General features: G+C 37.3%; 1 protein-coding gene across 1 annotated transcript in view; it reads right to left on the bottom strand.

Moving 5' to 3' along the window:
• Positions 1-1,135: 1,135 nt before the first annotated feature.
• The window catches only part of tmtc3 (transmembrane O-mannosyltransferase targeting cadherins 3), a 37,146-nt gene continuing 14,004 nt past the window's right edge, over positions 1,136-24,277 (bottom strand). The window contains exons 7-14 of the mRNA XM_079603083.1: positions 18,063-18,315; positions 13,955-14,103; positions 13,744-13,864; positions 13,395-13,506; positions 10,388-10,491; positions 9,220-9,389; positions 8,370-8,596; positions 1,136-4,514 (exon numbers count right to left, since the gene is read on the bottom strand). Of these exons, the coding sequence (XP_079459209.1) occupies positions 3,646-4,514; positions 8,370-8,596; positions 9,220-9,389; positions 10,388-10,491; positions 13,395-13,506; positions 13,744-13,864; positions 13,955-14,103; positions 18,063-18,315 (2,005 nt within the window). The 3' untranslated portion in view covers positions 1,136-3,645. The remainder of the gene's footprint in view (positions 4,515-8,369; positions 8,597-9,219; positions 9,390-10,387; positions 10,492-13,394; positions 13,507-13,743; positions 13,865-13,954; positions 14,104-18,062; positions 18,316-24,277) is intronic.

The raw sequence follows: 24,277 nt of genomic DNA, 5'->3' as shown, positions 1-24,277 counted from the left end.
TTGATTATTTTAATTTCCTCTATGTAAAGCACTTTGAATTACCACTGTGTATGAAATGTGCTATATAAATAAACTTGCCTTGCCTTGACTGGTTTTGAGATATTGAGCTTTAAAGTTTTTGCATTCCATTCGACTGTGTAGAAAGAACCTTTTTATTTTCTAAATAAAAAGTTCCAAAATGTACACATCACATAATGTAAATAAGTTGTCACAGAATAAGAATATGTGAATAACTCAATTTTGACAAAAATGTCAGGTAGAACCTTATAATTCCAAGGGGACGAAATATAAATCATGTTAATTACAATAAACACTGAAGGTTTAATAAAATTGCAAATGCTTAATACTCATTAAGGACTTAGTCTGACCATCTTCCATATAGTTTATCATCTCCAACAGCTAATTTTCGTTCCTCCTCCATAGGGCATGGACCAGTTCATGACTTCTCAAACCAGAGACATGGTCATTTAAACTGTAATCAGGCATTTCCACTACAAAAGAGTCATTGAGCCTTTAATCCAATAATATAAATTGTGCTCTCACATGGACTAAAAGCATAATCATATTAAACATCTTGTGTGATCAAATGTCAATGTGATGACAATCTTGTTTTTTAAACTGGGAGCTCTGCAGACGATTTAAAGCCCAAGTTCCTGTGGTTTAGTCTCCTCTGCCTGCCAGATTCTGTGCATAATTACGTTTGCGACGGATCTCACGGTTTTTAAACAAATCCTAGTTATGGGCCTTCCACTCTTAGCATAAGCCCATTTCCACAAAAATCTGGCAGCTTGAGTTAATGGGTTACACAAAGATTTGTTAATTACCAAGATCAATATCATGACAAATTGTTCAACAAATGCAACAAAGTACCACTTGTTTGCAGCGCACTTCATTGCGCACATATCACATTACAGCGAGCACTATTGCAACACAAGCTCAATGCTGAAACCTGAGGCCTTGACAACAAGTAAAATGACAGTTACAGCCTTTGGGTAGCACACGAGTCAAAGGCGTGGGGAGTAATTTTGGACCGTGTGGATTTCGCAAATCGAAAAAATTGATCAGGTCTCTGCGGTGGCTTGTTTGCAGCTGCCAGAATGCATATAAAAAGTGAATTTATGAGACATTCCTGATGTAAGTTGTTTTTATTGGAAAACCATAGGTCCCACCACCACTCATAAGTCACACATTAGTCCAAGTAAAAAAGCAAATACTATAAATCAAGATGTAAGAAATGGGATTTGGTGTAAAAGCACAGCATGAGTAAACATGAGGAAAAGGTCCTAAAACATCATTAGGACTCAAGCTGAGCCGAGGGAAACTTGAAATATGACATATCAGATACAGCTGAATGAGAGTTGAGTGAGATGATCTAGTGGGAAATAAACCTCTTAGAGAGGTGAACTCCTAACACTAAATATTTTAAAATTAACATGATACAACCATGTAACTCTGTCCTTATACTATAAAATGTACAGTAAAATAAAAAAAGATTTAGATGCACAAGTTTCCAAAAGAAAGAGCAAACAGGTGTAGTTATCAGGTTTCTCGCTCAAGTTGTATGGATGATCTCAATTGGCAAAACAGCAGATAATACTGTGAGTCCACTACTTAATCGGAAAAGGGTGACAGTTAAAGGCGACTACTTAAAGTGCCTTAATTTAATGCAACAAAATAACACCTCTGAATTTTCACGAGTTAATACCGCTAGCATTGTAGAATATATGGAAATGCACTTACAGGCTTTAAGGACTTTGCCTTGACAAATCAGTGAGCTCTCAGGTAGCTTTTTTTTTTTTTTTCCTGTGAAGATCTTCAAAAAGGTCAAAGGAGATAGAAGTTATTTCAGGCGCTGCCTTCAAAGTAAACAGTAAAACGACGACAGGATTCCAGCGAGAGCGCATGGTTGTTTCAGCTCCACAGGAAACAATATGCTCATCTGCAGCACATTAAAATACTGAAGTAACACAGCGGCGTATAATCTTAGCTTTAAAAAAAGTGATTGATTCTTTTCAAAAACAAAGCTAAAAGAACCCGCAAAAATTTGGGGCTACACAGAGATGTTCGCCATACAGTTCACCCAAAAATTATTATTCTGTCATCAAATTTTTTTTCCAAACCTTTATGAATTTCTTTCTTCTGTGGAACACAAAAGACGACACTTTCAAGAACTGTACCGTTCGTTCATGTCAGTGCAATTGCAATGAATGGAGACTGGAGTTTCAAAAAAAGCAACATTATAGTTTCATGGTCCAATGACTACATATGTACCATATGTGAAGTCTTTTGAAGTCATATGATAACTGTATGAGGAACAGACCAACATTCTTGTAATTCATGGAAAATCTTATTTTCCAGTGAGCTGTAAACTGCTTCGAGTGTATCGTTGGATCAGCGAATCAAACAAATCACTCACAGAACTAGATTGAATGCTAAATTGAAAAGATCATTCAAAATGATGGGTCAATCTGACATCACTAGTTATCTTATGAACTTGCCTAGGTGAGCTTAAATCGGGATTTTCATTGAATAATTTATTTAAACTTAAAACAAATCATTTAAATTTGTTTTTGTTAGTCAAAAAAAAAAAAACTATTGCACAGCTCAGAAGTCATATGATGTTTTTGCATCATTTATAACATTAGGAGGTATAAAAAAAATGATTTTATGTTGCAGAGAAGTCATACAAGTTTGAAATCATATGAGGTTACGCAAAGGATGACAAGTTTAATTTTGGGGGAATTAATTCATTAAATGAAGGTTTTCATTTTTTTTCTGCTTAACTTGATTTTAATGTTATGGCTTAGTCTTTGTGGGGAGAACAAGAAACAGAGCTAAAAGCAGCAGAAAACATTAAAAAGTAAAGCAAAAAGTCCAAATGAAAAGCAACGTCTGGCTCTGCATGACCAATCTGTGAAATCAGTAAGAGCCCAAAGAGAATGCAAGCCATATTGAAAAATCCCAGAAGCCTTCAAAAAGAGGGCTGGCGAAGGGAGGTGACCCTAATTCAGAATTAGATTATGTCAAAGGATATAATTAAACACTGACACCATTCAGCGTCGAGACAAAAATAACAACAACAATAATGACACGTCAACAAACAGCAGCTGAGAATTGGAAAAAACCGGTGAAGTCATGCAAAGAAGGGGAGGGGTTTGCTGATCTAAAACCCAACGGCCAAGTGACGGACCACTCAGAGGCCCCGCTTTAAAATGGGCTGGCTAATATACCAACATTTTATTTGTGATTATGAGTAATACTTGCCAGTGGTAAGTTAAACCAATACACAAAAGTGACAAAAACTAATCCAGTGACTCAAATATAGACAATCATAAATAAACAATATGGTAATATAAGATTTTTTTCGCAGGGTTTCTTTAAAAAAGTACCTAATTTTGTGCTTTTTCAGAGCATGTTGTGAATGCACACCTGGTTTCCTTTTTAAGCCAAACAGCTTTACATAATTAAAGCTGTGGGGAAAGGAGGTATACCGCACCTTATATAAAAGAAACAAACCAAATCAAACAAAAGCGCCACAAGACATGCATAAACAAGGGCTCAATTTGTGGAGGAAAAACACAGGAGTCTCGTTCTTGCGCTTTAAATAGTTATATATAAAAATAGTGTGGTGGTTGATAAACAAGGTTAATCGCTGCTTAATATGCGTTCAATCTCCTCCAGTCTCTTCAAGGCGGCCGCCCTTTTCTTTTCTATATCTTTAATCTCTTTTGTGGATTTGCTGTTAGTCCTCTTGTCAGGCTGGTCTGCATCCAAATTCTTTGATTGGCCGTGGCCCTGGCCGCTGACGCTTTCTGTGGGGGAGGATTTCCTCATATTCTTCTCTTTCCTGGCGGCCTCCACTGCTCCTGAAGCAACTCCTCGCCCTTCCTCCTCCCCCTCCTTTTTGCCCTGTTGATGTTGCTCTTGCGCTTTGTCTGCCACACTGCTGCCCTCTGTCTGCACAATCGGCTGCCCCGCGGCACTCATGGCGGCCATTTTGTTGCGTACAATGGCGAGGTGTCGTCGAATGTACTCTTCGTGTGGGGCCATAGCCAGTGTCTCTACCAGACAGCGTTCGGCACGTTGGAGCTCCCGTTCTTCGAAGTACACCACGCAGAGGTTGTGCTTGGCCTGCACGTTGCTGGGGTCCATGTTTAAGATGCGTTCGAAACAGGCCTTTGCACCACGTGTATCCTTGCGGTGGTTCATGAGGATGTCTCCCTTGAGGATCAGGCCTTTGACGTGCTCCGGGTGGTACCGCAGCAGCTCCTCTAGCACTGGGAGAGCATCCAGTTCACGTTGTGACTGAGAGTAGAGCAAAGCCAAGTTAAACAAAGCACTGCGGAAGCCGGGTTGCAGTCGAATGGCCTCCCGCATCCAGCGCTCTGCCTCTTCATTCTCGTTAGCATCCATCGCCAGCATGCCCAGGTTGAAGTAGCCGTTAGCATCATCCGGCTCCTCTTTCACATAGGTGAGAAAGCGACGGTTTGCCTCTGGACGAAATTTTGCCTCACCTAAAAAGAAGAAAATTAAGACATAGGATTGGTGCAAATGTTACAGATAGATTAAATCCAAAATAAAATCAAACGGTTAGTCGAATGGCTAAACTTTTAAGTAGAGTTCTGTTTTGCTACTTATAGCGTGGAGAAATAAAAGTGTAAAGGACAAGAAACTAGGGATGTCAAATGTACCAGTATTTCAGTACCAAGTTAAGACCAAAATAGTTGGAAGAAAACAACACCACAGAATTATGCAGAGCATCCTTGCAGGCTCAATTAAATAAGTTAAATAAAGTATTAAATTAATATAAAGACAAGAGAATATATAACAGATCCGCGTCATCTCCAGCAGGTCTTAAAGTGACAGCAGTCGAACAAACCCACTTTTGTCTGTCATTAAGGATAATCAAAGAACAAAAGAAAAAGAGAAAAATCACACACGGCTCTTGACTGAATAATATGTGTAGCTTTAATAAGAATTAATCTATATTTAATTTATAATTTATGCAGTGAAGAGTTTGATAACTTTATTCAATTTCTGTATATATCCTACCTGTTAGCAAATGCAAGGTTTAAACTTTGGTGACAATGCAGCACTGCCCCGTCAACTGTCCCGAGCATTGTTCACATTCACACAAATTTACTAAGTGGAGCAAATTGTAACACTCCTGATGCACAAGTTTAATTTGTACTTTTAGAACATGAGATGCTGTTCAGTTTTGTAGCTGATTGTGACCAAATACCTTTTTTTTTTTTTTTGTCAGCCCTGCGAAACAATATGACCTATGTAATTATGTTTACTGCTTTGTGCTTAATACACTAAAAGAGGCTGTACTGTACCAACTACCCCAGGGAGACTAAAAATGCCGCTAGGTGGAACAGACTGTAATTGCTCTACTGTCAATTGCACTAATAAGAAAAGAAACCTGGCATTGTGGATTTTCTGCTTTTTCCAGTTACACTTTAGTTTAGGGTAAAATTCTCACTATTAGTTGATTATTACTAGTTGCTTATTAGCATGCATATTATTAGGATATTGGCTGTTTATTAGTACTTATAAAACACATATTAATGCCTTATTCTGCATGACCTTATTCTACATCCCTTAATTTAACCATACTAACTAAAAAGCCGTTATTAGGGGTTTGAGGCATAAGTCATAGTTAATAGTTAGGTAATGGTGAGAATTGCACCCTAAACTAAAGTGTGACCATTTTTCCTATTCTGTATTATTGAGCCGTGACCCCAAAACCAAGGTATGTACCAAACCGTGACTTCTATGTACCGTTACACCACTAATATATATTATATGTGCACATTGATGATGATTAAATTATACAAGTTATAATTTGATGAATAATAAGTATTAATATTTGATGCAATCAATTATCAATATAATTATAATCCTCCTATGTTTAATTATTAATATATTTTTATAAATTCTAAGTCATGTCTTAAGTGACTGTAAACAGGTGGGACAAAATTAAATATAATTATAAATAACAATAAAGGTAATTATAATTATTAATATATTACAAATTATAAGTCATGTCTTAAGTGACTGTAAATAGGTGGGACACTTGATTGCTGTAAAGATAATTATAATTATTAAATATATTGTAAATGATTATGTTGTCTTATGTGAATGTAAAAAAAAAAACTGATTCTGTCATAATTGAATCATGTTGTTCCAATCCATATGACTTTCCATATGAAAGTTATTCATAACAGAATATACAAACTTCCACACAATGAAAGTAAAAGTGGGCAAGGAGGTTTCTTGTTTGGTTTCCTATAACGTTTTAATTAAATGAAGGAGTGTTCAATAGCATATTGGGTTTTGCCATGTTATCATAAATGGTATTGAGAATCATGACGATTTACTGTATCAAATGATGAGTTAAAAATGAAATAATTTTTTTTAAATATTGTAATAAAACAACCCAAAAAACAAATGTGAATAGAGTAATGTTACCAGATGTCCCTGATTCTGCAAATCTTGTGAGCAACTAAAGTCAATTATATTCAAATAGCGCATACCCAAAATCTAGGTTATTTAGATTAAGTTAAACCACATTAACTAAGTTTATGCATTTTAAGTCATGCCATGGTCATCATTTTTAATAAAGTCTTATTAAATCAGTGTCCTGTCCGAAATAGTAGGCTTTCATTTTTTGTTTGGAGTAATGTGCCAAAAAGCCTGACACTGCTATCTGTATTATTTTGGCTCTGTCTTTGACTTCGTAACAAGATCTACCTTGTGCACCATCCTATGTTGCAACAATAAGGTCAGAATGAGGGTAAGGAGTGTCGGTCAGCTTTTTATTACCCCATGAAGACTGTTCAAAATAACTACAGTAGGCCAAAAGTGGGGAAACCGTGGAAAGCAGGTTTGATTTAAAACAAACCTGCTTTTATTTGAAAACCAATATGGATGGGCACAACTACAAAACCAAATGAAAGAATAACAGTTGTGTCAAGCAGGCCTGTGAATTGATCGCAACATGCTTCCTCAGTCACATGATTAAACAGTCTGAACAAGAGGCCTAAAACCATGTGCAAATAGAGCCGTTGTATTCGCCGTATTTACATTGCTGCAGCGTAGGTGTGCTAATCTCAGAAAAATGACAAACTAATGCCTCGCTCGAACTGCACGAATCCATCAGTCTTTTCCTGCTATTCAAAGTTAAGAGTGAAAAAAATGGCATAAAACTCAAAGTTAGGGTCAATGAGTCAAATTCAATTTAAACTTATAGCTGCTGGATCAAACGCTAACATTTTCAGGCATGAGAACATGACCGAATTAGGTGAGAGGTTGCTGCCTTCCCTTGAGGTGGCACGCAAAGAATCCATAGGTTAATAACTTGGCTTGTCTAACCTCATGTGAATCAAAAACTGTCGATTTCACATGGATATTTATTGAGCGCTTTAACGTTTGCAATGGACCCAATGTTTTTTAAAGCTCAGGTCTGATAAATAAAAAATTAGGGAGTGTATTTTGCAACCTTATTTCTTTAGAAGCTAGTGAGCTTTCTAAACATCCCGACGCAAACGCTGTGTCTCATAGCCAAAGATGCATAGTCAAATTCAAAGGCGTCGTAGCATGTAGTGATGCACGATATATCGGCCACGATATAATAGGTCAATATATGTCTATTTTTAATGTTATCGTCCCAATTAGAAAAGTTGGCCGATATATTAAAGCCGATAAATGATGGATTATTTCCTTCAGCTGAGACACTTTAAATGCGCGCTGTTCGCCATGATGGTTTTGAATTTCTTGAAATATGATTGGAATCATTAAAAAAAAAATGCAGGTGCAAGTCTGTCATATAGGCTACATAAAATTATGAGAACATTATATTTTTGTGTTTGGGACATCGCTTTTAATGGTGAGACTTTTGTTTTAGTAATCAGGCTCTCAAAAATTATAAAAAAAAATGGATTTAGATTTATTGGCCAATATATATCGGTCTTTGGCTTACAAATATAAAGAATAAAAAAAATCGGTGCATCCTTAATAGCATGCATATTTTACAGAGAAGGCAAATCAAAGACTTCAGCTTAGTAGAAAAAAATAAATCTAGGATGAAGGATGAAACGAGAGAATTTTTACTTATTGTTTTCTGTAAAGTATCGATGAAAAACAGCTCAGTGTTTTCTTTTGTCCTAATATTTGTGTGTATGAATTGTTATGCTTTTTTGTATATAGCACTGCTAGCTTATCAACATGTGAGTCACAAAGTCCTGAAACTTATCAATAAAAATAGCTTTCAAAATGAGTTGCTTATGATGGTTGGGGTGCTTAGAAGGCAGCTCACTACGTGATGGGACAGAGCTAATTTCATTAAATGACTTTTGCCCACACACCTGACTCTTGCATGAGAAGTGCGGAGTTGAATAGTGCCAGTTTGTGCCGTGGATTCAGGTCCAATGCGCGATTAAAGTTTCTCAGAGCCTCTGAGGGGTCCTTCATCTCGATATTGACGATAGCCAGATTGTACCAGAGGTCTGCATTGGTATGGTCCAGCTCCAGTGCTCGTAGGTAGGCGTCCTTCGCCTCATTGGGCTTGTTCATTTTCAGAAGAAGCTCCCCTCTGAGTTTTGAGAGAAACAAAAAGACATTTTTGGAATACCTCTCACAGGACACCTCGAAAATCTAATACACATGTACAACAAGAAAGATCAGTTTCTTTAAGCGATATTTTCTTAGCAAATAGTTTGAGTAATACAAAGGTTTAGGTTTTGACTTTTTCTTTGGTTAGCTTTGTTAGTTCGTGAGAACCAAGGCATTCCAGTAAATCCACTTTCAATAGCTTATCTGATGAACATTTCATTTACAGGATGAGACATGCAGAGAGAAATCACAAAGTGTGAAGGCTAAGTACATTTTCACTTCATGCAAATGTAACAAAAACAGCAAACTCCGATAGTCTTTTACTATGGCATGCAACTTCAGCTCATATCTATGAGAAATATTTTCTTAGGGATAGCAAAAAAAAATCCAGGATGGGTGTGAAATTGTAAAACACAGATGCTCAATTCTTTTACAAGATCGTATCTCTTGAACATCATCCAGTGTACACATGGGCTAAAGAAATTATCATCAAAGCCAAAATACTGTCTGAACTACAACACATTCAGTTTCATTTGGCCCTGTCAGTAAGTTAGCAAGTTTACAAACACATTTTTGACCCTGTCAGCATGAACGGAGACTTGCCGACTGATGTAGGCTTGCTTGAAGTCCGGTCTCATGCTGATGGCCTGTCTATAGAGTTGGTCGGCTTCCTCCAGGCGAGAGTCATTCGCCCGAATTAGGTTCGCCAGGTTAATGTAGACGTTCAGATGGTTGGGGGCCACACGGGTTGCATACTTCTTCCCTGGAATGATCTGCCAATGTGTTTTGGAAAGATCAGCCAAGGTTGTAAGCATTTACATATACATACATTTGACTCAAATTATAACAATAATATATTCAGTATGTTCCTTCTACATTCCAACATGAAATATAGACCCATGTGAAGTTAAAGGCCATAAGATTGCTTTCAAGAGAATTGGTCAAGACGTGGATGGAGCATTTTTAAATAGCCAATATGCTTTAGGTACATCACAGCTATGAACCATAATTTGCTACTTGCTAATCTGCTGCAAATGATATTGAGGGGCATTCTCTTAAGACAAGGCATCTGATAAGACAAAAATATGACTATACTAGTCTGTTATTTAGTTTACATTTAGTAGACGTTGTATCACTCGAACCTGGGCAAATTGAGTGATAGTCACAGAGCCGGTCACAATTAACAGTTATCATCCAATGTAATAGCACATAGACTTTCAAACTAATGTAAACCAATATTACATAGTATAATAGTAGTAAATGTATGTTTCAACAAAAATATTTCGGAGCACAAACGTTTTCAACATTGATAAAATTTAGGACTACATGGGCATATAGATGAATGCAAATACACATGGACTAAAGGCCACAAACTATTAGTTATTCAGCCTTTTTTTGCATTCTATTTGTAGAAAATAGTGAGAAAAGGTGGAACGAGATCACAGACCTTTTAACAGTCCCTGTGAGCCAATAACTCACAGGCCAAAACTTCCCTTAAATTATGATCCTCTTCAAAATTACAGATGAGCTTGTTGGGTTTTGTAACATTCAGGCAGTGATAGTTTATCACTTCATGATGTAGGAGAAGATACATGGTCATGTTCTTGTATTTTTTTTAAATCAACATTTTACACAAATTTATAGTTCATTTTTTGTGCCACTGAGCAAAATTGCTAAAAATATTGAAAAGTTAAATAATTTTTTTATTATTCATATCAAAGTTTGTTATAACAAAATCTCTCCTTTTTTCCCTTATATGGGAATTTCATACCTGTGGCATAAGGGATTTTGCGATTAGATATGCCTCCTCTGCCTCTCTGGACCTGTTTAGGTTCTTGTAGGTTCTCCCAACGTTCATGTGGGCCCCAATGTCATCTTAGAAGAGGACACAATGTTTAGTATAAGTCATGAATCAAGAAAATAGCACAGACTAAACGTCAAAGACAGAGTACATAGTGGAATGTGAATTATATGGCTCGAGAGCAACAAATTATAACAGTTACAGGCAGCTGACCAGTTTAATACACATTTGGGACGTGAAATCGGCAGGAAAGACTGGGAGGAGGAAAAGCACCTCCTGTGAAAGCTCTCCCTTTACAAGCTTTTATAGCCATGTGGCCTGCGTAACCTCGAACAACAGAGAGCTAACCATTAGCATTGGTAGGTTTCGATGTGTAAAACTGATAATGCTACCAGTATTTTCTGAGAAACATCTGATCACACCGAATCGGTACAGAATTAATGTTATGAAAAGCAAGCTGACGCGTATAGATAGCCTGCCCAGGATTTCCTGATCCATTAATGTGCTTACAGAGTTAATCTTGGAAAAACACATCTTGGGTGGTGGATCTCTAAAGTCATGTTAGCTCAATAAACCAACATAACTTAAACAATTAAAGTCAATAGTTTAATGACTTTGGCAGCCAAAGTTATCTTTCTCACAGGTAGCCTGACAACGATTCAGCAGACCCAATACAAAACCTAAATCCACATCTTCTCGCATCAAATCCTTAAATCCACATATTCTCAAGACACTAAAGTGCTAAAGTAGTTTTATAGGCCAATGTTTTCATACAGTCCCATGAAATACTACATAAACTACTTCTTGTTAGCTTATACACAATTTGAAATTGTCCTTACCAAAACGTCTCCAAACTTATAATAATAAGGCAGAATTTCCCACACCTCCCTAAAACAACATATCCGATGGAGAGTTTTGTTTAAAATAGGCTCAAAGTTAACTTCCACTGCCAACATTTTTGAAAGAACTGTTGGAAATATTATGAATTGAAGTCTTTTAAGTATTTTGTGTCTGTGGAAAACAATTTGGTGCAAAATCCTTCCCAAAGACAAACTGTCACTTATCATTAGCACTTTTGTCTAAAATGACTCCTTAAAAACAACTTCAAGTCTGCATGAAAATATAATTGACCATTTACTTTCTTAATGGTCTTACTGTAAATGATTCAGTGGTGCATGTTATCCCCCTCTGTCCCAAAAAGTTTTTTCATGATCTTAAATTAAAATGCAACAACTTGCTCTTTCTCTAAAACAACTTTATTTTCTGCTGATGTCATTAATTACTCACCCTCATGTCGTTCCAAACCCATAAGAATTCCATTCATCTTCAGAACACAAATGTTCTGTTTTTGATGAAATTTAGAGTTTTCTGTCCCTCCAATGACAACAAACAACTGAAACTTTGACGCTTCAAAAAGTTCATAAAGAGATCGTAAAACTAATCCATATGAATTGAGTGGTTTAATCCAAAATGTTCTGAAGAGACTCGATTGCTTTATATGATGAACAGATTTAATTTTGTCTTTTATTCACATATAAACATTGATCTACGTACATAAACAGAAGCTCAAATGAACCTGCTTGACACGCAAGAACAAACCTCTTGCGGAAGCTCAAACGTGCTGCGTAACACAAGAATGAACCTCATTGGTTCTTACTAAAGCTCAAACGTGCTGCGTAACAAGAATGAACCTCATTGGTTCTTACTAAAGCTCAAACGTGCTGCGTAACAAGAATGAACCTCATTGGTTCTTGCTGAAGCTCAAACGTGCTGCGTAACAAGAATGAACCTCATTGGTTCTTGCTGAAGCTCAAACGTGCTGCGTAACATGAGAATGAACCTCATTGGTTCTTACTAAAGCTCAAACGTGCTGCGTAACATGAGAATGAACCTCATTGGTTCTTACTAAAGCTCAAACGTGCTGCGTAACATGAGAATGAACCTCATTGGTTCTTACTAAAGCTCAAACGTGCTGCGTAACACGAGAATGAACCTCATTGGTTCTTACTAAAGCTCAAACGTGCTGCGTAACATGAGAATGAACCTCATTGGTTCTTACTAAAGCTCAAACGTGCTGCGTAACACGAGAATGAACCTCATTGGTTCTTGCTAAAGCTCAAACGTGCTGCGTAACATGAGAATGAACCTCATTGGTTCTTACTAAAGCTCAAACGTGCTGCGTAACACAAGAATGAACCTCATTGGTTCTTGCTGAAGCTCAAACGTGCTGCGTAACATGAGAATGAACCTCATTGGTTCTTGCTAAAGCTCAAACGTGCTGCGTAACATGAGAATGAACCTCATTGGTTCTTACTAAAGCTCAAACGTGCTGCGTAACATGAGAATGAACCTCATTGGTTCTTACTAAAGCTCAAACGTGCTGCTTAACACAAGAATGAACCTCATTGGTTCTTGCTGAAGCTCAAACATGCTGCTTAACACAAGAATTAACCTCATTGGTTCTTGAGGAAGCTCAAATGTGCTGCGTAACACGAGAATGAACCTCATTGGTTCTTGGAGGTCAAGCGAACATGCTTGAGCTTCCGTTTAACTGATAACTGATGTGTGCGTTGTCTTATTGTTTATATGTGAATAAAAGTCTAAATTCAATCTGTTCATCATATAAAGCGATCGAGTCTCTTCAGAAAATGTGTGACTAAACCGCTCAATTCATATGGATTAGTTGAACGATCTCTTTATGAACTTTTTGAAGCGTCAGAGTTTCAGTTGCGTAGCTGTCTATGGAGGGACAGAAAGCTCTTAGATTTCATCCAAAAAGATATTCATTTGTGTTCCGAAGATGAACGAAAGTCTTTCAGGTTTGGAATGAAATGAGGGTGAGTAATTGATGAAAGAATTTAAAAATGTTTTCCTATTGAATATCTTGTTTCACGCAGAATTACGTGAGTGAAATGATCATGTTTACTTTAAAGATGCTTAGGTAACCTTAAAATGATTACCTGGTTGAGTCAATTACCTGGCTGCACTCTTGTGGCCTGAAGAAAGTATCTCAACGCTCTCTCATAACTGTTCTGATTCTCCAAAGCATGTCCGACATTGTTCCAGAGTTTGGCATTGTTCCTGTTCACCTGGAGGAAAACAATTTTAAAATGTTTAAGGCATACCAGGGTTGAGATTACAAATCATATTTTCCAGACATCATTTCATTGTACTCTTGTTAGCGTCTGGACTCGTCCTTTGATATAAGACTCACTAGCAGGATTTATTCAAAGTAATGGTCTCAAAATACAAGCATATAATATGTATGAGCCTGTGGCCAGATGTGCATCTATAAATGAATAATGTGTCCTTGGATGTGTTCATACTTTCAGTGCAGATGTAAAAAGTGTGTATTCGGACTCCCAGTCCCAGTTTCTGTTGAAAGTCTTCAAGGCGTGTGTTGTTAGAAGAACTCCCACGAGCAACCAAGACATTCTCTTTAGGCCTCTGGATAACATCACAAAAACGAGAGAATTCGTCTCTGAACAAGTCACTGAAAAGGATTAAAGTATAAGGATTTGATCAGAGGACCTTTACCCTCGTTGGGACAGGAGTTTGAATCCATGGGCCACCAAAACACAAAATCCCATGCTGGGCACATACAGGACCCTTTCGGCAACAACAAAGCCCACAGGGAAAAACAGGTTGGATGCAGGGATGAAAGGAAGGACGATCAGAGACAGTGCCTAAAAGAGACAAAAGGACCAGAGAAATAATTAAAATATTTATATTAAAGAAATAGATCAAATACACATTTCTTGCTTTAAAATGAAGTGAATTAATAACTTAATACAAAGGGGAAATAGTACTGTGCCATTTTCCACACTTTCGCAACAGTGAATAAACTATCTAAAAGCACAGCTAGATCATAGAATTAAAAACTAAAACTTGATTCATTGTTTATTGATAATCTTTGAATCATTGAGTTAACCAAAACTTAAACTTATAATTAGCAAGGGAGAAAAAGAAGCAATAAGTACTTTATTCAAAATGATTCCTGTGTTCTACAGAAGAAAGTCACGAAAGAAGTCAGGTTTGAAACAACATTAAAACATTTTTTTTTGTAAACTTGCATTAAGATGTCAAGGTATAAAAGTTGATGTCTAAAAGTCTCACTGACATCTGAAGTTTGTGCAAGCCTTTAAACACAGTCCATATCCACATACAGGGAAGTGTTCATTGACCATTCAACAATGAAATGGCCTGTTTGGTCCTCTCTCTTTGAAATCTAATGAAAGGAAGTAGAAACGCCAGTTGATCTGGCATCCAGTCAGGGATTTGTCTAAGTGGCAACCCTGAGTGGTCACAAAAATGGCCCAGTAAACCAAGAAATTCCATAAGCAAAAAAATCTTGGATTTAAATGTTCTCATTGTTTGGTTCAGACAAGCTTGTGCAGGTCTGAATGCTAATCACTCTGGTTTCATAAAGCTTTGTCTGAAACCAAGACCATAAATATGATTAATCTGGAACTAAACCCAATTATACACGATTGACCTGTAGAACAAGTGCTAGAAATCTACCAAGCTATGTAATCACGATGGTCCAATTTCTCTGAATGGTGATAATGTTCAAAGAGATATGATTGATTAATCAAAAATGAGAACATGTAAATGCAGTGCTCCTCAAACATGGTCCTTCTCATCAAAACCACAAGCAAACACGCCTGTCTTGCACAATGCATGCCAGGCCGCAAGATGTAAGATTGGGATTATAGGTTTTATTTATGAAAAGCACCTTATGACAAGGTGATAGATCAGGATTTTTTGAAACACTGAACCTCTGCAAGGGCACAGCCCTTGGACACCCTGTTTTGAAGAACAAACTAATTTTGTTTTGTCTAGCTACGGCTAATCTCCCCCTTTTTATCAGCCGAAGAGTCACTTTTCAAAGCACGCTCAAATTTATTAGTTTTATCGTCAAGTAAGCCACAGGGTGTCATATAGAGAAGCCTTTTTTTAAATCGCACCATCCCAAAAAAACAGGGGCGTTTATCTTGCATTGTGCGGTCTTGAAAGTGAAATCGCATAAATTGGTTTTGGCAGCAACTTCAGAGTACGTCAAGAACCAAACCGTCAGGCGTTGCTTACGTAGGGGGGGCGATTTAACAGAGCCGAAAGCAGCAATACAGGGAACATCATATTTATCCAATTTGCTTGATGCTTCAGAGGCCAAAATCAATCATGATGAAAGAAGTTTCTGCACAAACAAAAGCTTTGTCTGTGGTTTTCATCAGCTGCGGCGCTGTGTGCTGTTTGGTTGCTTTGGAACATGCAAAAGTCGGGGAAAAAACTTCACAGTCAAATTAGCCAAACTTTCACAACAAAAGTGTTTCCTGTTTGCTCAGAGTGAGTGTCAAGGGTCTGCGCACAGGGAATCATTAAAATAACTAACCATGGCCAAATAAAACAGATTCGGACCAATATCCTCATGCAACCTGTTCTCCGTCTCCTAACCACAGCGTCTTTGCACATTGTCCGCTAATGATTTGTGGCCCCCCCTGGTCTCGAAGGGCGGCCTCTGCCAACAGTGAGGAAGTTCACCAAACTCTGTTGACAGCGCGTGGAGACGCGGATGAAGGATTCCTGCCACTGTTACACAACAAACGAGTGGAGAGCTAAACACACAAGACAAGGGGATTTCAACTGTGACATTGTGAACTCTTGTGAACGTGGAATCAGTCAGTGATTGAACATATGTAGACATCAGAGCTGCAGTGCCAGACTATAAGACGATAACATCTTTTATGGCGGATGGAAAAAACACGGCTCTTTTGGGCTGTAAATTGAGAAGAAGAAAATGTTGTGCGAGACTAAACGTTTAAAAACATGAAATAGTTGCAAAAGTTCAGTGTGGGGGAAATCTGTGTTCAGACAGATGACATTAATCATTCACTGAGAGTTGAGACAGTTTCCAGGAGTGGTAAAAAAATAAATGGTCAAGAACGTACTACACTGTGGGTATGAAACAGTGTGAACAATTTTTAAGTGCAGCTTTTAGACTTAAACTCAATAATTAATACCCTGCCCCATAAATGTACCATTTTGGGTTATAATTACCATCTGTTTATAATGAAAGGTTGTGACGCACATGCATTTCTAGACATCAAGTGCCTTGTAGTTAAAACAGTCAATCGCCTTTTCGATTGAGGCATGAGCTACTTTTAGTTTCCACCAAATTGCGCTTAAGCTGAAGCAGCCTGAAAAAAATACATCTCTTTAGAGTGATTTGAGATTAAACAGCAAAAATTATGTTGTCAGATTGTATTACTGATTTGATGTGATTGAAACGTAATCCTAACAAACAAGATCCAAAATGAATTTACTTGCCAAGCACCAAATGAGAGTACAAACTGGCTTTGAGAAAAATGTAAAATGGAGTAGTCCACAAATATGGTAGAAACTTAAGGAACTGCAATATAATACTTTGTCTAAATGAAATAAGAACAATAGTGCTTATTGATAGTGACACAATCGATTCAAATCTAAACTATACATTTGTACTTGAATTTATCTAGGATGCCTAAAGTTTATTTTTACATACATCAAAAATTTCTCAAATTAAGGGACTAAAGTGAAAATATGAGGAACATCCACAATGGGTTTTTTGTGCTACACTCTCAAAAATAAAGATTATTTATTGCCATCTATGGTTCCATGAAGAACCTTGAACATCCATGGAACCATGAACATTTTTATTCAGACTATGGAAAAAAAAATTGGGGAACCCAAATTGGTTAATCTATGGACTCGCGTAGGTGTTCTGATTTAGTGTATAATGCTGTGAGTGTGCCGTTGGTCAAAAATATACATGGAAAAATAGCCCTCAAAATGAAGCAATATTTATGAGAGTTAAATTTACTCAATTCACTCACCATTGGAAAGAAAATAATTTCAATTAAAACAATGCACAATTAAGAAACATTTATAGCCAATACATTTTCAATTCACCTGCCAATGACAAAAACATTTTTTAACTTATGCAAAGTTACGAAACATTTAAGGCCAGAAAATTAAGTCAATTCACTGGCACGGACTAATGTGGCAAAAATGTGGTTAATTGGGACCGGTTTTGGAGATTCAAGTGTATAGATGCTGTTCTGCCAATTGCCAATAAAAATAGCTGTGTGTGACGTTGGCCAGATGGCCTTTGAGTGGAGTGACTTGCATGAAAGGGACTTTAAGGGATAGATACCCAGCAAGTTTCCAATTATTTTGTAATCACCATCATCATGTTCGAATGATGCCATTGAAACATCACTAGTTCTTTGATTTTGATTCTTTGAATAATGATCGTTTTAAAGTACACGATACTATGATGCATATCTAATTCAGTATTGGGTTTATTTGGATTCTGGGAAACCAGTTAATGTGCATGGGTCATCCAGTATGGATGAAAACACCCCTAAATTGTTTCTGACAGACTCCAAATAAGGCCAGTATGTATCAATGTTTTTGAATAAACAATTTCCCTTTGTGATTTTCTTGGTTTTTTTTTACATTTATATAGACAACCGTTAAAATATTCTCATTCAGTTTGTGGTTACAGACATGCGTCTTCACTTAACAAAAAGTTCAAAATGGATAATTCTTGTTCTTTCAAATCACACATAATACATTTTTCCATAAGCCCCACACACAAACATACCATCATGACGATCTTGGCAGAACTGTGGCCGTACCAAAGGCTGTGAAAAGCCAGGAAGCTCAGCAGACCATAGAATACCAACGTGGCAAGGTTGCGGGGGTCCAGTAGGGACTCCACGAGGGGGATAGTGCCCATCGTCCAGTCACAACACAGCTCAGAGGGGTTGAGCAGCAGCCAGGCGTTTACTGACAGGAGGTAGTTGAAGGTCAGCTGCCTGGTCGGGGTGGAGCTGACAGCAGCTGGATTATCAAACCTGATGACAGATGAGAAAGAATGAATGAGTTACTCCACTCCATTAAGACATACCGCACCAGGAGATACTATTCATTAGGAAAAGGTTGCATTGATAAGAGCAATACAGATAAGAAAAGGCTGGTTTTATGTTTCACCAAATCAATTAGCTAAAAAAGTGGTCTACTGGCTTAACTTATTTTCAGATGTTTACTGGAGATTAGTGCAACAACCTTTATGTTTCATACTAATAATAAAAAGTTCAAGGCAATATTAGTACAAAATGTATAACAATTTACAGCATATTTTTAAATATTTCATATTTTCCTTCAGATATCCAGAATGGCTGGTGAAATAATAATTGTTTATTACTGTGCAAGTTCAAGAGCTTGTGCTAGTACTGTGCTTGTGAACCATTAACCAATATCATAAATATAATTTGATGGGTCTAAGTTCAATAGATCACAACTGTTCCACATTGTCTGAAGATCTGAACGCCTGAGGAGAACTGAACACAACTTGAATTCTTACAATTTTAAATTCTACACTATTCCGCAGAGCTGCACGATTAATCGCTAAAAGGTCGTGATCTCGATTCAAACAGCCACGCGATCTCATCTCTTAATGACAACTAAATTCGTCTGTCTAGGAGACGTTTAACAGGTACGATCACCCTGGAATATTCAAATTTGGGTTACACTTTATTTCGATAGTCCACTTTAGACATTCTACTAACTATAAGTGTCAACTAACTCTCATTAGAGTATTAGTAGACTGTAGTAGACTGTTAAGTTAGGGTTAGGTGTTAGGGTTCGGGTTAGGAGAACAAGTTGACTTGTAGTTGCCAAGTTACTTATAGTCAGTAGAATGTCTGTTTGGGGACAAACAAAATAAAGCGTTAGCAGATATTATGCAGACAGTCTATTAATACTCTAATGACGGTAAGTTGACATGTAGCTGCAAAATTACTTATAGTTAGTAGAATGTCTAAAGTGAACTATCAAAATAAAAATGTTATAGCGGAGTAGCTGTCAGTTATAGGTATGAAACAGTTTCACAAACAGTCTTATTTGAGTCATTATTTCTGTGTTACAATATAATTCAATTATTACAGAAGTACTGGGATTTTACAGAAGTATTGGGAAAAGTTTATAGTTTGAATATAAACACTGTTCTCTATGCTAGCGATCAAATTACAGTAAATCCCCTTTTGAAAGTAGCTTGATGCTTCAAATAAAGATTGTATCAATTACATTGCTACACCAGTAGGTGGCGAGTCCGGCAACAAGTGACTGTTAGACAATAGGCGTGTTTGACTTGAAGTTGCGCTGTGCAGACCAATCGGTATAAGACATCAAAGTATCGCGAGAGCGATTTGAAAGCATACGAGGCTTCATACACCAATCGTCTGACTCTGCGCAGCGACGCTTAAAGACGAAACACACCTAGACTGCGTCCAAAAGCTTAAAAATGCTGACTTCCAAGGACGCATTCCAAGGTATGAAGGCATCAAGGCACATGTGAATCCAATGTTAGCTTCACTTCCTGTCTCCTGAGATACCTTCATCTGATCGATTTTTGAAGGCAGCATAGATCCTTTGCTCCCTTAGATATCCCACAATCCTGTGCTTTCCATTCTGTGGCAGTTGAGCTAAAAAATTAAGATGGCATCTGAAAGTTGTGGTTGGTGGTCAGTTTGTGTGTAAATGTACGCTTTTGACAAACGGTTTCAACTTCTGATGTAATTTCAAGCGAGAAATTACTATCATATTCAATATTTTCTTAGTTATCACCAAAGCTCACTCTACTTGGCTGTATATCAATAAACCATTACGCTGCCACAGAAGTCTGTCCGAAATCAGTTTCGTGAGGTACCTTCGTGCACAAATGGCGCCTACAGTTTTCAGACGCTGCCCAAATGTATTTGTCATTGAATCACTCATTCATTTCAAAATGCTGATTCATCCAGTAATGAAACAAGTGAAGTCTTTATGAGTGAGTTATTGAATCATTCACTCAATCCGATTACAAAATAATTCAAATTAATAAAATATTTTTTAAATAGACCGCAGTATTGATATGAAAATGCTTTTACATTTCAGTTCAATTTCTGAATTCGAAATTGAGATCGCAAACAGGAATTCAAATTTAATTAAAAAAAAATTTTTTTTTTAAACAGCCTTGTTTTAAAGGTTAAAAAAAGGTTTTGAAAGTCTTGAAGATAGAAATTGCCATTTTGGAATTGAAAGAAATCACATTATTAAATTCTGCAACATACTTTCCTTAGAATATGTGTTCAGATCATGAGCCTGCAAGATAAACATTTCCAAGCGAATAAAACCTTTTTTTCTTTAGTGCATTCATTTAGAGCATTTTTTGTTGTTGATTTCAGCCCATGGCGATTATTCTGCAATGCATCTTGTTCCATATGCATGTAAAACCACAGACAGATTTAAAAGGGTCCAAGCCACACTGAAAAACAGTCAGACTGAATGATAGGCATCAGGCGGCTAAAAAAGAAAAGTTACCAGAACAACGATGCTGCCAAGTTGGCAACACTGATCTGTGGCAACAGGCCATTAACTCTGGTTCAAGAGTCACAAATCAGATTAAATAGTGTTGATGTTCTTTAAATCACAAGCATTCAAATATGGTGGCCTTTACCGCATTAAACAGCAACACTCTGGTTAATAATGATTATGAACACCCTATAACAGGAAATTAAAGCATCCTGATCGACTTAAAAACAGGATTCAAATTGTACATTTATTTATTTGGCAGCACATTTAACATATACATATCAGTATACAATGTCCGTGGGATTTGAACCCATGACCTTGCCGTTGATAGTGCCATGCGCTACCAGTCAAGCTACAGCAAAAAAAAATAAACTAAGAGATGCAGAACATTACCATGGGCTTTCAGTCTTCACTAAAAAACACTTGCTACGTTAATGTTCCTCCTTTTAAGCTCGAAGCTAATATTTTCCAAAGGCAAAATATTTCCGCTGTTTGAAATGGACACAAACCGAAGTTTATCGCTTGGCTTTCATAGAAGGGTGTGTGTTTTGGGAGAGAGGTTTGAAGTGTGGGAGAGCCAACTTCAAGTATTAAAAAACAAATAAAATCCTTTGCACAACCCTGTCATAAATCCAATCTCTTGGAAGAAGAATGTTTTTGTTTTGGCTGGGGCATTCCAACATTATCACAATATTCCCAAATACAACACAGGGACAAAATAAACTTCGAAAGTATGTTAATCCAGTGTATTATGTCTCTAGAGAGCTGTGAGATAACACTAATTCAGACGGTCGGAGACAGTCGATGGATTATGTCTTGGGATTAGCGATCGCTTCCGTGACAAATCCAAAAGGATTTTTAACTCAGATCCCAATCAACTTCCCCGGGGATGATGATCAGAGGACGGGAGTATGTCTAGGCATTTTACACAGAGCTCTTGGATTCAGCGAGATGCTTCTTTTATTTAAGGGTGGGCAGAGTGATCACTATCTAAGGACTCTATAGCAGTGGTTCCAGATCAGATGATATATAGATCATATTCAGTTCAGGGCCAGGCTATTGATGGTTATAAAAGCATCATGACGTCCCTCTTCATTTCAAAAGCTTAATATATACGATTAAGAATGATTTTCCCATAATATGATGCCAATCATGCCATGTTTACATTCATTAGTCACATCGTTCCCTTGCTATTTGATGCTGATGCTATTTTGCTTGGCCAATGAAACCATAACCATATCCTTTTTAAAACCAAATGTTCAGTAATAAATCTTTTTATTAAGGCAATAAGCCACTTAGGATTGTGCATTACTCCATACTTGATGTGACAAACCATTTGTCCACGCTGGATACAATACTGCTGAGCATGGGCTGCATGATTAATTGAAATAAAACCGAAATCGCAATATGGCTTAGTGTGCTTATTAAATCAAAGGCTGTGATTAAATCCAATAAATATATGCGCTGCATGTTCATTAGGGGCCAAACACCGAAGATTCCTTCTTAAGGAAGGTCTTAATAGATTCCTTGGGTAATGCAGAGAACATAGATACCAATTTTGCCGAAGTCAGCCAAACTTCCTGTCCACCATTTTGATTTTCTTTAAAAACCTACTTTTTCGAACTCCTCCTCAACCGTCAAATCATCTTCAGACCGTGCCAACAAAAAGTTATAGATTTTGTTTCGATAGACAAAACCGTTTTCGGATACCGCAGAAACAAAGTTGAGGCATGATGCCAAAATGACTCTGAGCCTTATTGCTAGTGGTCGACCGATTTATCGGTTTACCGATATTTTTACCGATTTTTAAGCATTTTCCCATAATCGGGTATCGGTTTTGTAATATCGGATTCACCGATAGACGGCGCCATCTTGTGGGCGTTTTGAGAATTTCGCCATTGCAGCACCGCGTCTGAGGAGAGACGAGACAACAACAACTGCGTGCACAGCACAGGTAAAGTAGGTTATATGTAGACCTACTACTTGCTTTGCTTCAATTATTCAACCTTATTTTACATAACAGACATAATGCACGAATGAGATTTGAGACAAAAATGCCTGACATGTAAATTATTTATGCAGCTTGGCGGCTCTAAAAAAAAAATCACGGAGTCAGCCTAAAACGTTGTGTCCAGTCTCAATAAAGACGTATCTTTACATGAATTAAATAAAACCGACGTGAATGAGTGCATGTTGTAAATAAAAGCGCTGAATTTAATTCTCTCTCTGTTGTATTCGCTCACCATTAGTCGCGTAAACAAAGTTTGTTCATATTGCTGAGCACTCACTGGGTTGATGATCAGGAATGCTCATGCACGGCCACTGCATGAAACTTTTAACAATATTCACTTGTTTAAAACACCCTAAATGATATTAGCACTTATTACATAACCATTATTTCGCTAATACACATCTAAATAAACACAGCTCTGTGGAAATTCATAATTTATTATTTCCACAAATCAGCGCCGCTGCTCCCACCAGGCGCATCACGCGCTGTGCGTAGGGCACCACCGAGTGCTGAGGGGACACCAACAAAATAGCCTTTTAAAATCTCAAATTAGTTCAAATATCCCGGAATCAAGAGCGAGCGCGCCCGCGAGACAGAGACTGTGCTTCAAACCGCGTAGCGTGTGCACGGCAGAGAGGGAGAGGGAGCAAGAGACCGTGCGCGTGTGCCTCATGAAGCGCGGTTTTTTTTTTTTACCTCATCAAAGCTTTTATTTTTAAACAAAGACACTTTAGTAACAGTGCACTTAATTTTTTGCCCTCAGACTTCTCTATTTATTGGTGTATAAATAAGTTTATTTATTTTTTTGGAAACAGGAGTGATTGTTATAAATAAAATTGTTTGTTCAGTTCAGTTCAGTTGTGTTGTAATAATTGTGTCAAAAACAGAAGTATAACAGTAAATAAATATCGGTTCTGCATATCGATTATCGGGCATGTAAACATGCAAATAATCGTTATCGGTTTTAAAAAATCAATATCGGTCGATCTTTGGCAAATTGACACCAAACTTGTGTCATTGTCACCCCCACTCTGACCCCTCCACATCAATTTGGTCACAGCACCACCTATTGGTCGAAAGTGACGAATCATTAAATCATTACTACCGACAGCATTTATGATTTTACAGCTATTTTGCCTAAAATCATCTTAAAATGTCTTTAAATGCTCGTTGTTGCAGTTGGTCTGAAGCTCCCAGCCATGCTGGTATGACTTCTCTTGTTTGTGCTTGGCCCCAATAATAGCTGCTTGCAGCTATATTTTAGTTACAATAATTATAATTTAGCAATAATTTTTTTCTTTTGAACTATTCATCAAACACTCCTGAAAAAAGTATCACGGTTTTCACAAAAATATTAAGCAGCTCAACTGTTTTCAACATTGATTATAATAATAAATGTTTATTGAACAGCCAATCAGCATATTAGAATGATTTCTGAAGGATCATGTGACACT

Source organism: Phoxinus phoxinus (assembly GCF_949152265.1).
Source record: "Phoxinus phoxinus genome assembly, chromosome: 25".
In the NCBI taxonomy this organism is placed as follows: Eukaryota; Metazoa; Chordata; class Actinopteri; order Cypriniformes; family Leuciscidae; genus Phoxinus; species Phoxinus phoxinus.
The sequence above is the reverse complement of the archived record's forward strand: the minus strand, read 5'-3'. Positions and strand labels throughout refer to the sequence as shown.